The sequence below is a fragment of the Solanum pennellii genome, chromosome 7, assembly GCF_001406875.1.
Source record: "Solanum pennellii chromosome 7, SPENNV200".
Lineage (NCBI taxonomy): Eukaryota > Viridiplantae > Streptophyta > Magnoliopsida > Solanales > Solanaceae > Solanum > Solanum pennellii.
Genome location: NC_028643.1, coordinates 26,556,995 through 26,571,534, shown reverse-complemented (window position 1 = coordinate 26,571,534; position 14,540 = coordinate 26,556,995). Strand labels below are relative to the sequence as shown.

Sequence of the window (14,540 nt, the reverse complement as noted above, 5' to 3'; positions counted from 1 at the left end):
TCAAAAGTCATAAGTTAGGATTTCTAACTTATGGTTTTTGGCTTTAAAAAATAAATACTTATAAGCACTTTTTAACTTTATCCAACCATTTCAAAACTGCTTTAAGATTTATTTCAGCTTAAAGCACTTAAGTCAATTCAAACGGGCACTAAATACTTACTCATATATTCCTAATTACATGTCTAATTTTTCTTTTTTCTTTTTACTTATTTCTATTAATGAAAAAGGGTATGATAAAATAACTCAACTTTTTTCATTTGGAGTTGATATGTCTCTCATTATAAAAGTGGTTCATATATATCCTTACGGTTATACAAATGGCTCACATATATCCCCATTGTAGCAAAATGAGCTCACATATACCCTTCATTTAATGAAAGTGAAAAAGTTAGTTTCAAATTTATATTTTTGACTTTTAATTTTCTTAAAAATTATTTAAGGGTATATATGGGATTATATTTTAAAAAAAAATAATGAAAAATTAAACTAAGATTAATTTTTTCATTTCCTTTAGAAGAAGAGGTATATGTGAACTATTTGATACCTCGCCTCAAATTTATAAACTCCTGGGCTTTTGCCTCCCTTAACTCTCTTGGGAAGAACCTGTCCAGAAAGGTCTCACTAAAGCAATCCCAAGTGATAGGAGTTGCATCCGTATCCTTATTTTTTTTTTTCTGTTGAGTAAACCAAATGTGATAGGATGCCAACTTTACCCTATCATTACCGGTTACTTTCATCACTTTATAGATCTTCTTGACCTCATCTATGAAGTTTTGGGATCCTCACCGATCTGTGATCCGAAGAACTCAGGCGAATTCATCCTAAGAAAATTAGGAACCCTGACTGCCACTGATCCACCACTAGAATTTGCATGAACAGGAACCTGTTGGTTATTCTGGTTGGTCACACTCTAGGCCAAAAGCTGAATGACATTTCGAAACTCCGCATTTGAAACTTTCTAATCTAGAACTAGTGGAGTTGCGCTATCATTTGGTGCATTCACATTGCTTACATAAGCTTTATGAGGAGGCATAATCTGAAAGCGCATAATGATGGATAAAAAGTGATCATACCTTACGCACGATAAGTCTAAAATGGATAGAAAGCGATCATACCTTACGCACGATAAGTCTAACAAGAAAATTCAAGTTTTTCTAAAATGTTTTGCAGTCTCCTTCTCATTAGATGTGGCGCGCTTCACACCCATGAAAAGGACTCTACAAGATCTAGGTTTACGAGTGACCCCTAGCTAACCCTCCTGGCATATGATAAACATACTAAAGAAACTGAAGTAAGGAAATATTGTGCAGAAGCTAAATCATAAGGTAAACTGAAATGAAATGATGGAGAATACCCATAACTATTTGAATATACAAAAACTAAGAGTTTAACAATAACTGAAAAGTCAAACTAAAATGTTGAAACTGAAACTATGTCTGAAATAAGCCTCTAACTGACTAGAAGTGTTGGACATGCCCAAGCTAAAATCTTGAAAAATCTTAAACTACAGACTAAAAGCAAAAGAAACATGTATGTCTTCCTCGAAGAATGACTCACAACTGATACTGGTGAGGTAAAGATCGGAAACCGATTTATGCATGATTTGGAAGATGAGGAGCTGAACTGACATCACGAGAATATGTAGCGCGGAGTATGCGTCAGTACTTGAAAGGTACTGAGCATGCAGGATAGATTAAAGGTGAACGATAAACACAACTGAGCAATGATATGAGATAAGCATGATAATATACTAAGAATACCGAACATAAACTAGTTGAATGCAATGACCAAGTTTATAACATACTGAGACTGAAATCTGAATGTAATTGATAACATGGTTAACACAATAGAATTTGACTGTGGGGGCTACTAGTAACCGACATAAAATGACATGAGCTAAATTGGAGTCCGATGTATACGCCCCATCGAGAGGACCCAATATACCCTGCCAGAGGTATAGAGGCATAACTGGAATGATCACCAAAACGTAATGCCCGTAAAAGAGACTTATAAATCTACGAGGACACGTAGTTTTGGGACTATTCGAGTACACTGAACCCTAGTTTACTCGGTCTAATCCTACTCCCAATTAGAATGTATATAAGCAATATTATGACTCAAACTTTGAAGTACTGGATAGCTCAATTACTGACATGAAAACTCTGAGAATGCAACAATTATAATTCATAATGTGACATTCCTAAACTAAATCATGTAATCTAAAATAACTAACCTAGCATGTGTAATTCATGAACTAAAAGAACTACATAGCTAGGGTTCTGAGTTTATGAGGAAATCTACATTAAATATTGATAGATAGATATATGGATTTATATAAATTGGTGCCTGGATTTATTTAGTGAATAGTTGGGTAGTTTAGTTATGTTCCAACAAATACAGTTGATGAGGCTTCGTAAAACAATACTAAAATCATGATAATATGATTAGGGTTATTAAAGTAACTAATTTATAATAATTTGCTGAAATTCTAGAAATCCTAGGTCAAGATAATATAAAGGGAATCAAGAATCTGAATGAACTCTAGGTACCTAATGGGTGAAAGGAACACACTAGTGAAATTTCAAATACCTGGCGATGAATTCCACAGAGAAATCTTTCAATTTTGGGGCTGGAATTGATGAGAACTCGTCGTGATCTTGAATTAGGGTTGCTCGACTTCCTCTCTGATTTTTTTCCGAGTTTGATGTATTTTTTATTAGGTTAGGTTCTAATTAGTTTATTAGGCTAAAGCTAATCAAAACCACGTAGTTGAGGGGTTAAACAACCTAGATTACAGGTCCAAAACATAAGGGAAAGATCAAATAACCCCTAACTAAAAAGTCAAATGGGTTGACCACGGTCCTTTTACGGGCCGTCAAAGGGACCACGGACCGTGAAGCAAATCGTGGTCCTTGGTCCAATAGTTGTTGGTTCTGGGTTCCTCGACCATGAGCCCTACCACGGCTCGTGTGAAGGACCACGGACCGTGAAGGTCGACGTGGTTCTTTGCTTGGGTTGGTGACCTGTTTGCTCAGGTCTACGGACCCTCCCACGGCCCGTTAACAAGACCACAACCCGTGAAGGGCTCTGTGGTCTGATGTTAAGCTTGGGAACTCTGACTCTCCACCACGGACACCAGTACGACCCTTGAGGTGGTCCACGACCCGTAAAGGGTCCCATGGCCCACCTCTGCTGGAGGGTGCTGAAGTCTACATGCAGGTCAACGGACTGTAGACTCTATCACAGTTCGCGAACCCTGTTGTGGTTCACTGGTTCAGGCATTTTTCTACTAAATTTTCTAAGTCAGGGTTTTGGGGTGTTACACTCAATAGTTTGGATGTGAAACTTAAAAAAAGAATAGTTTAGGTGTGTTTTTTACACTTATTTCCATCTTTTTAAAAAACAAAAACAAAATTCCCCTCGCAGAAACATCTATATCCCCTCTTAGATCCAACTCTTTCATTAAGTAATGTATGAGATAGCAAAGAAATATATCGAAAGCAATAAAAGATCCGTAATTGTATAATTTAAAAAACTTTTGAAATATAATGTAATTAGCCGAACTCTTAGAAAAAAGTCCAATTAGATTTATGTGTGACATTATATGAGTCCGGAGCCTAAAGGGTGAAAAATGTTAACAAAAATTCTAAAACGGTATACGAAATTTCTTTTTAACCAAAACGGCAAAATCGTTCATGAAGTAGTGATTTTGTCCGCTGGAAAGAGTAAAATCGCTGCAATAGCAGCAATTTGTTAAGCAATTAATTTTAATTTTTTTCAATATGTCGCTGTTGAGGCAGCAAGTTAAGCTTAATTATTTTTTGCTTTGCTTCTTTTTTTAAAAGAAAGTTTAAATAAAAAATATTAAAATCAAATCGCTGCCAAGGCAGCGATTTTTAATTAAATTTTTTATTTATTTTTTAAAATCAGATCGCTAAAAAAGATTTTGATTTAAAATCGTTGCCTTGGCAGCGATTTGATTTTAAAAAATAAATAAATAAATTTAATTAAAAACCGTTGCGATTTGATTGTTTTTTTTTAAAAAATATTGATTTTAACTTTTTTTAAAAAAAAGAAGCAAAAAATAATTTTAAAAAAATTGAACTCAAGTCGCTGCCGGGGCAGCGACATAATAAAAATATTATAAAAAATATATATATTTTGAAAAGGAGCGATTTTGTTTAAATTTTTTATTTAAAAAAAAAATCAAATTTAACAAATCGCTGCGATTTTACTTTTTTCGGCGGACAAAATCGCTACTTAGTGAGCGATTTTGCCGTTTTGATTAAAAAACAAAATTCATGTGCCGTTTTAAAATTTTTATTAATACTTTTCACCCTTCAGGTTCCGAACTCGACATTATCTCTCTTTTTTCACACTCCGATGGTTTGGAAGGACATGAAAGAGAAGAAAAATAAAGTGGATATCATTATTATTTCCGCATAGGATGCAAGACGACGGGATTGCCACCCCATCCCACCGGCAATGCACAGAGTTCCCATAATAACCACAAACCTCTACTTTCACCAAACAAATGCCAGTTGTTGACACCTTTTCTGTGTTGTTGCGTTGTTGCCTTCCATTTCAGTACACATGAAAATTTTAAAACAAATAATGTTTCTAATATAATCCAAAATAAATATTTAATCTCACCAAAAAAATCTAAAATTAAATTAAAAAACTAGACATATTTCACTATCATATATACTATTACTATTATTATTATTATGTAGTTTACTACTGATTAAGAATTTTCTATTGTATACTCAAAAAGATAAACTTAGATACATAAATTTTACTACCATACACTAAAATGGGGAGAGACGCCAAGGAGATAAGCGAGGGAGGCGAATGACATTCGTCATGTATCTCAGATAAAACACGCTAGGTACATATTCTAGTATGTAAATATTTTAGTGTGATTTACGTGTATTTGAAATACTTGATACATGAACAAGATAAAGAGAGGTGAAACAGACAAGCAAGATTTGTTATATATATCTCAGGTACATGTGAATTCACTTGAATATAAATATATCGAAACAAATTACACTTAATTTTGACCTCATGTATTCCAACATACATGTATGCAAATGTATCTTAACGTATCTGGACGAAGCACCAAAAAGTGATAGGGTACATAATACTGAAATTTTTGGCCAAACACATTCCTCAACTATACCCTATGTTTAAATCACTTCCTTGCACTATCACCATGGACAAAAAACAACCCTCAATTATCTTAATAATGGCAAGATTCGTCCTTCAATTAATTTTTGTCAAAAAACGAACGGTTGGTCAATCCACAAATCCCTCATTTTGTTTGCTCTCATTCTTCTCTAGCTTATACAAGTAATAGACAATCCTAACTAAACTGAATGAGCAAGAAGAGAGCTTTTCATCCTCAACTTAACCAGGATGTTCCCATAAAAAGTGAGTAAACTATTTTTCTCCCTATATAATTACTGATTAGATAAGCAACAGAATATTATAAGAAAAACTTACCTAATCTTGCTAGTGTATGAGCTAATTATTTAGATATAATCTAGTTTGTAATATTATGAATTTTTGGCTAGAACCATCCCTTAAATATACTCTAAATTTAAACATTCTTCTACTACCACAGTGAGCATAAACCATCCCTTAACTATCCTAAAAATGGCCAGATTCACCCTTCCATTTTTTTTACAGTTAAACTCATTTTCTTTCATGTAAATGAAGCTAAAATTAATAATGGATAAACATGTGACATTTTTCACAAATTAAAATTGCAATTCTTCTCATATCAATATGATGAAAATATAAAATAAAGTATTTATATAGAGTTCACGTAGGTTGAATCTTAAGAAGTCAAAAGTGTCATATAAATTAGAAAATAATTTTTTTATGTATCTAAAATGTCACTTTTATATTTTTAAAAATACATTAACTAGTGATTATCAAATTTACACCAAAAATAAAATAAAAATGGTCAAGTTCATCTCATTGTCTAGGAAATAAAGAGAATTATACATTTTCGCCAAAATTTAATTAATTATAAAGTAAAATAAAATAAAATATTGCAGGCATTTTGAGACAAACAAAAAAAGAAACAGGGGACAAAGTGGGAAGGATTGCAATTTTTTTGGCCTGGTGTTAAGTGGGGATGGGGGGTAGGACCATAAGAGGATAGTCATTTATGAATTTAAAAATATATAACTAACAATAACCAGCTCAATTGCTGTCTTATTCACCATTTGTCATGTTTTCATAAATAAATGTCTCTTTTTTTCTAATTTACAAATACAACTGAAAGTGGGAACATGTTTAATAATCCTTTTTTCTCTGCCTACCAATGAATGAATACCCAATTTTCTCCCTACATATGTCCATAAAAGAATTTCAACTTCCTATCTACTACACCTCATATATAAATATCTACCCTGCCTGACCCTTCCAGAGTTGCAACAAAACAAACAATAGAACTTAAAAAGAGGGTTTTTTCTTTCCAATATAATACACAAATTAAATTATCATTGTGCACCGGGGAGCTTGGATTCAATCCGGGTCTTGATAGGTTTGAGTTTGAGCCCCATGCTCTCTGGAGAGAGAAGCTCGGGGGCGATACAAGATGGACTAAGAGGACTCCTTGGGCTGCCACTGAACTGGTTAGGTCTGTATAGTCCATATCCCATGAGGAAATACTCCATTGGTATCAACATTGCATGTGGCTGTTCTTCTGTCACCATTGATCCACACTCCTGTACCTGCAAATTACAATTACAATCACAACAAACCCCATACATTTCGTCAACAACACCATTCCCAAGTACCATAATGTACATCCAGTGTATCATTTTAAATATACTATATATTAACTTCAATCATGACACTTCTGCACATCATTTTATTCAGGTATACACTACAAAACAGCTTATTGCCTAACCGGCCAAACATCATAGAAATGGAAATTAGCTACAAACACAAAACTTTTAGCTAGAAAAGGAACTGTTAGTTGTTAAAGATTTATTAAAGTGTAATTAAGTGCATACCTCTACTAAGGCACTGAATCGTCTGTCCAATTTAGCAGTCATGTGGAGAGCCTCGGAATGTAAAGGAGAACTATCCCCAACAAATATGAGGGTTCGACATTGTAGTTTCTTCAATCCTTGTGTGATATCTGGTCTCCTGCTCATTTGCAAAACCATTGCTTAGGAAGAGTCTAATTTTATGACTATTTTGAAAACAACACACTGCTATCTATATTTCATGCACTGAGATCAAGTTTCTTACCCGTCTATAGCTTGTAGAAACCGTAAAATGTTTATGCTTTGCCTCTCATCTAGCAACTGAAAAGATAAGAAAAACACCAAAGACAATAGTTATAAAAAACGTAATTAAGATCTGCATAGCAATAATCTAAACAAGGTAGAAGAAGAATGAAATTGACTAACATCTGCAAACTAACTAATGGAGGAGAGAGGCACTTACTCTTCTGCATGCTTGAGCTATATCTGATTCTGGAACTTCTGCAGACCCCCGAACCTCCTGAAACAATTAAAGCAGCCTCCTTATTCAATCTGATCACAACAAAAAAGGCAACAGACATGTAGGAGAAAAAACAAATAATAGAACACAACAAGTACCTTGCTGAAGTAGCGGTATAATAAAAAGTCTTTCAGCAGACCACACATTCCATAGAAGTAAAGTAAATTCGACATGACCTGAAGATGAACAATTATCTCAACTTCTATAGAGCGTAATTGCTTCTCAATTGAGAAATGGTATAAGAAAGATACGAAATATCACCTTATTATAAAACCATTCGCTCCAAGAAGGTGCTCTGCATACAGGGGAAACAAGAATCAAACCAAGAACACGTTCCCTATGTTTTATCTGCCAAATAAGATACATGTTAGTGAAAATAGATGATCGACCACTAAGAGGAGTATCACATGGTCATTTTTGAAAACAAACTTACAGCAAATAAGGTGAGTATATAAGCACCAGCTGTTACTCCCATACACATAACTGACCGCAGCCTGAAAACAGCAAAAAATGTTGCTTAAAAAGTATTCCTCTTTTTTTCCCTGGAAGAGTCCTTGCTTAAAAACAAAGTTATCAAGAAATGGCTCAAAAAAGCAGAAAACAGATCTCTAACAAGTTACAAGAAAAGAAACATCATTTGCAATCCTTGTATAATCATAACTATACATACAGTAAAATGGAGCTCAAGAATTACCCAAAATAGTTAAGAACCTCAACTATCTGATCTGCCAAATCATCCACTGAAGGTACAGGCTCCTCTGGACAAATTGCTGCAGCTCCCAACTGCAAGAACTCTTGTGGAAATGAGAGAGCAGTATGTGAGTAATGGAGATAAGTTGAGTCGATTCTAATGGAACTTAGAATAGAGAGCCAAAAACCCAATAAGATTACATGAAAGGAAACAAGCTGTCCAATTCACAGACCTCATGCCCCGGAGGACTTATGTGGTAAATGCAAAAGTTATGGAGCAGCAATGAAGCTGCTTCCGGACAGAAGAACAATCCCTGGAAACACGACATATCTGCAGGATGCATGTTTGAAAGTAAAGATTCAGAAGCACTAAGATAAACAGCAAACAATATAAGCAACCTGAAAGAACATTAACAGAATCCTGAAAATGGAAGATATGGAACATTACAACATAAACCGTCACTTACGATTTAGAGCTAAATCTGGATAAGTTATTAATGGTAGCTTCTCTTGGTCTCCATAAACTATAACAGAGACAGAGCCGCAGCCAGTCCGTACAATATGCTCCTGAATATAATTTCTTTGTATAAGTTAGGTAAATCAAGAAAAACATACATCCATAATCGAACCCCTCCAAGTTTAAAAGCTCTACTAATCAGTATGATTTGTATTCTCTTATGCAATATCACTCACATCTCAAGTACAAGACATTGTTGTCCTCCACCTCTTCAATTTCCAAAAAAAAAAAGTAATAATAATTTCCCCCTCAACCACTAGTGGAATTACAGGGGTGTGTTGTTGTTGTAATCCCCCAACCCAACTATGTGCAACCAGCATAAGTATATGATCGGCTCACTGCATTTTGGGATTATAGCAGTTGTTGAAAAGGGCAGAATTGCAAGAGAAGATGAAATCCAATTACTATAAAAAAAGTTTTATTTGAGGAATTCCGTTACTGACGTCCCAATTGGAAAAAGAAACAAGAAATGATGGACACAAAATCTCCAAGTGTGACAAGAACAATCTTCATATTTCTATCAAAGATCTAGAAACCCATAATCTACAGTAAACAACTTGTGAAACCCAAAAATGATTTGAAAGAGAAACAAACAAAGCCCTTTACAGAGAAACTTAATAAAGCAAAACCCCATTTCGTTAATTGAACAATAGACATACAGAAAGAGAGAAAGAAGAAGAAAATGGAACCTTTCCGCCAAGATAAATGGTCTCAACATCAATGGAAACAGAATCGGTACTTGAATTAGAATCTGCCATTACAATCCTTTCTCAGTTTTCAATGCATATATATATATGCAAAAGAGTTCCAACAGGGAAGGCTTTAATGGCTTATAAACCAAGCGATTCTTTCTCTCTTCAATCTTCTTCTCTCTATATTTTTTCTATATTTATTCAACGGTCCTTTTTATTTCTCAAGACTGGCTAACTTGACCTCCACCGACGCCTCTTATGCCCTTAACCATCCAATGTGGTCATATTATAACCGCAGTTAACTATCGACACCTTGGCATTACCTTTTTTCCGGATATATTGCCAACTCATTCATACTACGCCCTTTTACTCAATCTTAACTTTTATTCTTCCATTTTATCTTACACTATTTAACAATCAATAATTATGTTATATAGCATTTTATTGAAGCAAAAAGACGAAATTTATAATTAAATACTTTTTAATTATAGTAAGATAGACATTTTCTTTTAGACATATCAAACAATATATATCAATCCTCCGTCCAATAATAGTTGTCAACTATAATATTTTAAAATGTCCAACAATACTTGTTCACTTTATGAAATCAATGAATAACTTTACACTTAATTCTTAATTTATTATTATCATTTATGTATTACATTTTTTAAGATATTATATTTATTATATTCAAATAGTGATATAGTATTCAAAATCAATAATAAACAAGTATTATTAAATAATAGAAGTATATGAAATATGGAACAGATAGAGTATTAAATTAATGGCATAATAAATGAGGATTCGAGTTTGGAATCTAAATGATGTGTAATAAAAGAAAAGTGAACATAACTATAACTTGTTAAAATAAAAATAACAAAAATTAACAATAACGTACTGAATTAGTGCACTATATCATCTACTTAAATGGCCACCATACTATTTTAACGTTAGCCAAGGCGTGTGGACTCTTATAGCATACAATTTAGTATGATATACAAGTCTTTAAACTATGGCATAGTTTTGATTTTTGATCTAGTTCATCTTTAAATTTTATTTCTTTCTCCATACTTGGTCGGAAGTCTAGTCATGTTATAAGTGTTTGAAACCTCAAGAATTTTTATACAAATACAATATTTGTTACGGTAAGGGAATGAGGAGGCAAGCCTTCCAGTTTCTGCATATCTTGCTCATGTGATATGGCGTAAATCACCGAATCTGGACTCAAATCTAATGCTTAAATCACCATAGTATTAAGACATCAAATACTCATAAAATTTAATTAGGGATTCTAATGGTCAAAAAAGTAAAATTTTTTGTTACTTTCTTAGTGGTAGTAAAAAAAAGTAGATTAATTGTTTTAAGTTCAAATAATTTGATTTATTTGTTAATTTTTTTAGATAAATGATGGAGGTAATTATTTTCATTTGAAGATGACTTTTTGACAAAGACTAGTCCTCTAATGGAAGAGATACAACTACTTCACAGGTTATATGAGGTCTGCTATGCAATGCAACTTTAGACAACTTTCTTATTGTCTAAAGTCTATGGCAACAAGTGTTACTTTGTATTTGTCAATAGTTTCATCAATTTTTTTTTTCTATTATAAATTCATTTTGAACACAGATTTATTTTTTAGAGGAAGATTAACTAAATCTCCAGTGTGGTTGTTCAAGATTGAATCTATCTTACTATTTACAGTCTCTTTCCAAAAAGGATGAGTCCACAAAGGACATAACCTTCAGAATATATGAGACTCGTTTTCAAGAAGAAATGTCACAAAATTAAACTTGAAGAAGTAATTTGTCCATTGACATTTATTATGCATCTGAATCTCTTTATTAAGTATATTCTCCATTGGTTCTTTTCAAGGTCGTTTAGATATTTCACTTGACTATCCAATAGTTCGGATTTATCAACCGTAAATCGACATGTTTTATTATTTCTAGCATATTCAATCAACATAGAATTCACAATATTAGGTTTAATTTTGACCCTTTTGGAAATAGTTCCCTCATTTTCATTTCACATATGGAATAAAGTGTATTGGAAATTTTTAAATCACTGTCTTTCAAGAGTTATTTTTTGTATATAATTTTAAGGGAGGACAAACTATTCTCTATCATGATACTACAAAGTTTGAACAAACACAACTATTATTTGCTCCCTTTCTTAACAAATAAAATTTTTTATTTTATTTCTTACTCCTTTACTAACAAACAAAATTTTTTATTTCAGACAAACATTTTGTTGTTCTCTTTTGTTGTAATGATAGCACTATCCACAATTTTTGTAGTAAACTTGACCTTATAATACGACATTCAACATTTCCTTCAAAATTTGGTTTTTCTTGTCAACAATTTCATTAGATTAAGGTGAGAATATGCATTAATATTATGGATGATTCCATTTTCCAAATATATTTCTGCAAAAAAAAAATCATATTATCCACATCTACCACTTCTAATTGTGACAAATTTTCTATCCAACTTATTTTCAATTTTAGTTTTTTATCGTCTATATGTTACTATTGTTTCATCCTTACCATTTAGCAAATAAATATAACAATATCTAGTGCAATCATCAATAAAATTTATGAAACATTTTACTCACTACGAGATGGTGTTGACTTCATCTGACAAATGTCATTGTTAATCAATTCTAAAATATTAATTTTTTTTCAACAATACATACTTGACATTTTGATTTATTGCACTAGAAGTTAGAAGAAACTTTTAAGTTGATCAGTTTTTGTAAGGTTTTTGTAATTGACATGTCTCAAGCAGTTCTGTCACAAACAATATGATTCAAACAACTAAGTAAAAGTCAAGAGGGGATACCTTGTTGAAGGACTCGAGCAAATCTCCTCAGCAATAGTCAACTATGTGACACTTGGTTTCAAGTTTCCCTCAATACCAAAAGTTGCACAATCAAACAACAGAAATAATTTCTTTCATCAGAGGAGATCAAAGGGATAAAATATATATATGTCTTAATTATTGTTAATCTATCTAATCTTACTTGTCTTACCACAGCTTATAATGATCATTGGTTATGACACCAAAATCTTGAACAAGTTTGCATGCTCTTGAGAAGTCACCTAGATTAGAACGAGTTGTCGGACTTCCAAAATTGTACTTTGAAAAGGATCATATCAATGATGCACGTAAACTTGTGATCATGATGGCGAATTTGAAAATCAGGCATTTGAAGATTTTTATGCTCAAACTGCTTCACTCAAAATTTCTCTTCACCTAGATCACTTCAAGGAAATGGAGAGATGGAAAGAAAAAATTGTTCCTTACAAGATACAACAAGAACAATGTTGTTGGATTGAAATCTTCCTGGTCATTTTTGCATAAAGAATCGAATTTGTTTGCCGAAGAGTCAGCTCATGTATAGGTGAAGTCGACTACCCCAGTTGACAAAATAGCTATCCACTGGGAATGGAGATGCAACGCAAGCTATCTTGAAAATTTATCTTGGGATGATAAAATTCATACTACAAGAGTCAGAAGCTCTAGTATCCCAAAATAGAATTCAAATGAATAAATGAATGAGTTATGGATACAAGTTATGAAAGAAGAACTTGATCATTTAGAGAAAAATTAATTGACAAATAAAGCAATTAGAAAATGAAATTTTCATCGATCAAGGAAATGTGGTTGATGAATAACTATATCGAGGATTGACTGGATCTTTACTATATCTCAATGCAAGTCGATCGAACAACGTTTGTAAAGGGACCATGGTATCCTTTCTGAAATTTTAATGTATCCGAATTTTTATACGCTGACTTTGCAGGTGACAAAAATACAGTAAAAGCACTAGTGAAACAATTGGAAGTTGTGGTACTCAACTTCTTTTGGTGATGCGTCAATCATTGGACCTCAACTTATCTTCTAAAGATGTTCCAATATTCTTTGATTGTACAATGCTATTAGTTTATCTATCTCTGCATCAATTCGTGGCATCTTTTTCATTCATAATCTTGTTCAAAATGGTAATTTCTTGCTTGAGTTTGTTTGTCGGTTCTAAAAATTAATTAGCTGATGGTTTTACAAAACCCTTGTTTGAAGAAAGATTTCATTTCCTTCAAATATCTTGAAATTACTATGTTTATAATTAAATTCTTTAGTTTACTACTTGTCCAGTTGTTCTTGTCTATATTGTTTTACTTTTTGATTATGTCAAAGAGGGAGAATTTAGATAACTATACTGGAAACATACAAAAAGATGGAAGCATACAGAAAGGGGGAGCATACAAAAAAGGGGAGTCGGAAAATTGTTAAACAGGGAAGTTAAACTAAATTGTATAGTTAAATTTTGTCATTATCAAAAATGGGGAGATTGTTAACTTATAATGTTTTGTATAATGACAAACTACCTTGTGTCGCAGGAAAATCAAGACTAGTGTATTTGTGTTAGATAACAAAATCTTACATATTGATGTTTCAAGAATCAAATGAGCAGCAATCAATTAAGGAGAAGATTGATTCACTCAAATCAATCTAACCAAAGATAGATTCATTCAAATCAATTTGAACTCAAGGAATCAAATCAAATCTTGCAAGATAATTTCATTGTTGGAATAAATCAAAGAAGATTCATATTAAATCAAGAATGAGAATAAAAAAGGAAGAACACCAAAGAAGGAAAGCAACGAGCTGCCCTCACTGAAGCAACGCTGTCATTATTCATGGACTCATCGGAATTGAAGAAATCACAATCCTAGTGCATGACTAGGATGAAGTAACCTGGAAGATAGAAAATCAAATTAGCCTAGTACCAAGACTACAAGAAAATCCTTAAAAAGAAGGGCGAATATTAAGATCACATAAATATCTTCAAGAGAAGGAAGAGAATAAAAATCACCATAAAATCTCCAAAGAAGGAAGGAATCGGCTAGCTCAAATGGACATGAATCAATCAGCCGAAATCAAGGACTGAACCAGGATCCTTGATTTGAAATACCCTTGGGTTATTCCTTGACAAATGCAGTCCTCAAACACTATATAATCCTCGCCTAGCCTTAGTTGTGAAGTACGCACTTCACTTGAACTTATATTGTAATCTTATTTTATCTTTCATAAAACTCTGTAGACCCTCGAGTG

General features: G+C 32.9%; 1 protein-coding gene across 1 annotated transcript; it reads right to left on the bottom strand.

The window, feature by feature from the left end:
• Positions 1 to 6,193: 6,193 nt before the first annotated feature.
• On the bottom strand, positions 6,194 to 9,651 carry LOC107024122 (protein NDL1-like). The gene is made up of 11 exons (XM_015225023.2): positions 9,424 to 9,651; positions 8,685 to 8,784; positions 8,451 to 8,548; positions 8,222 to 8,310; positions 7,961 to 8,021; positions 7,789 to 7,875; positions 7,626 to 7,703; positions 7,471 to 7,527; positions 7,273 to 7,328; positions 7,032 to 7,167; positions 6,194 to 6,746 (listed from the first exon to the last, which is right to left on the bottom strand). The coding sequence occupies exons 1-11, from the start codon at positions 9,490 to 9,492 to the stop codon at positions 6,513 to 6,515; spliced, it is 1,065 nt and encodes a 354-aa protein (XP_015080509.1). The 5' UTR covers positions 9,493 to 9,651; the 3' UTR covers positions 6,194 to 6,512.
• Between the last annotated feature and the right edge of the window lie 4,889 nt (positions 9,652 to 14,540).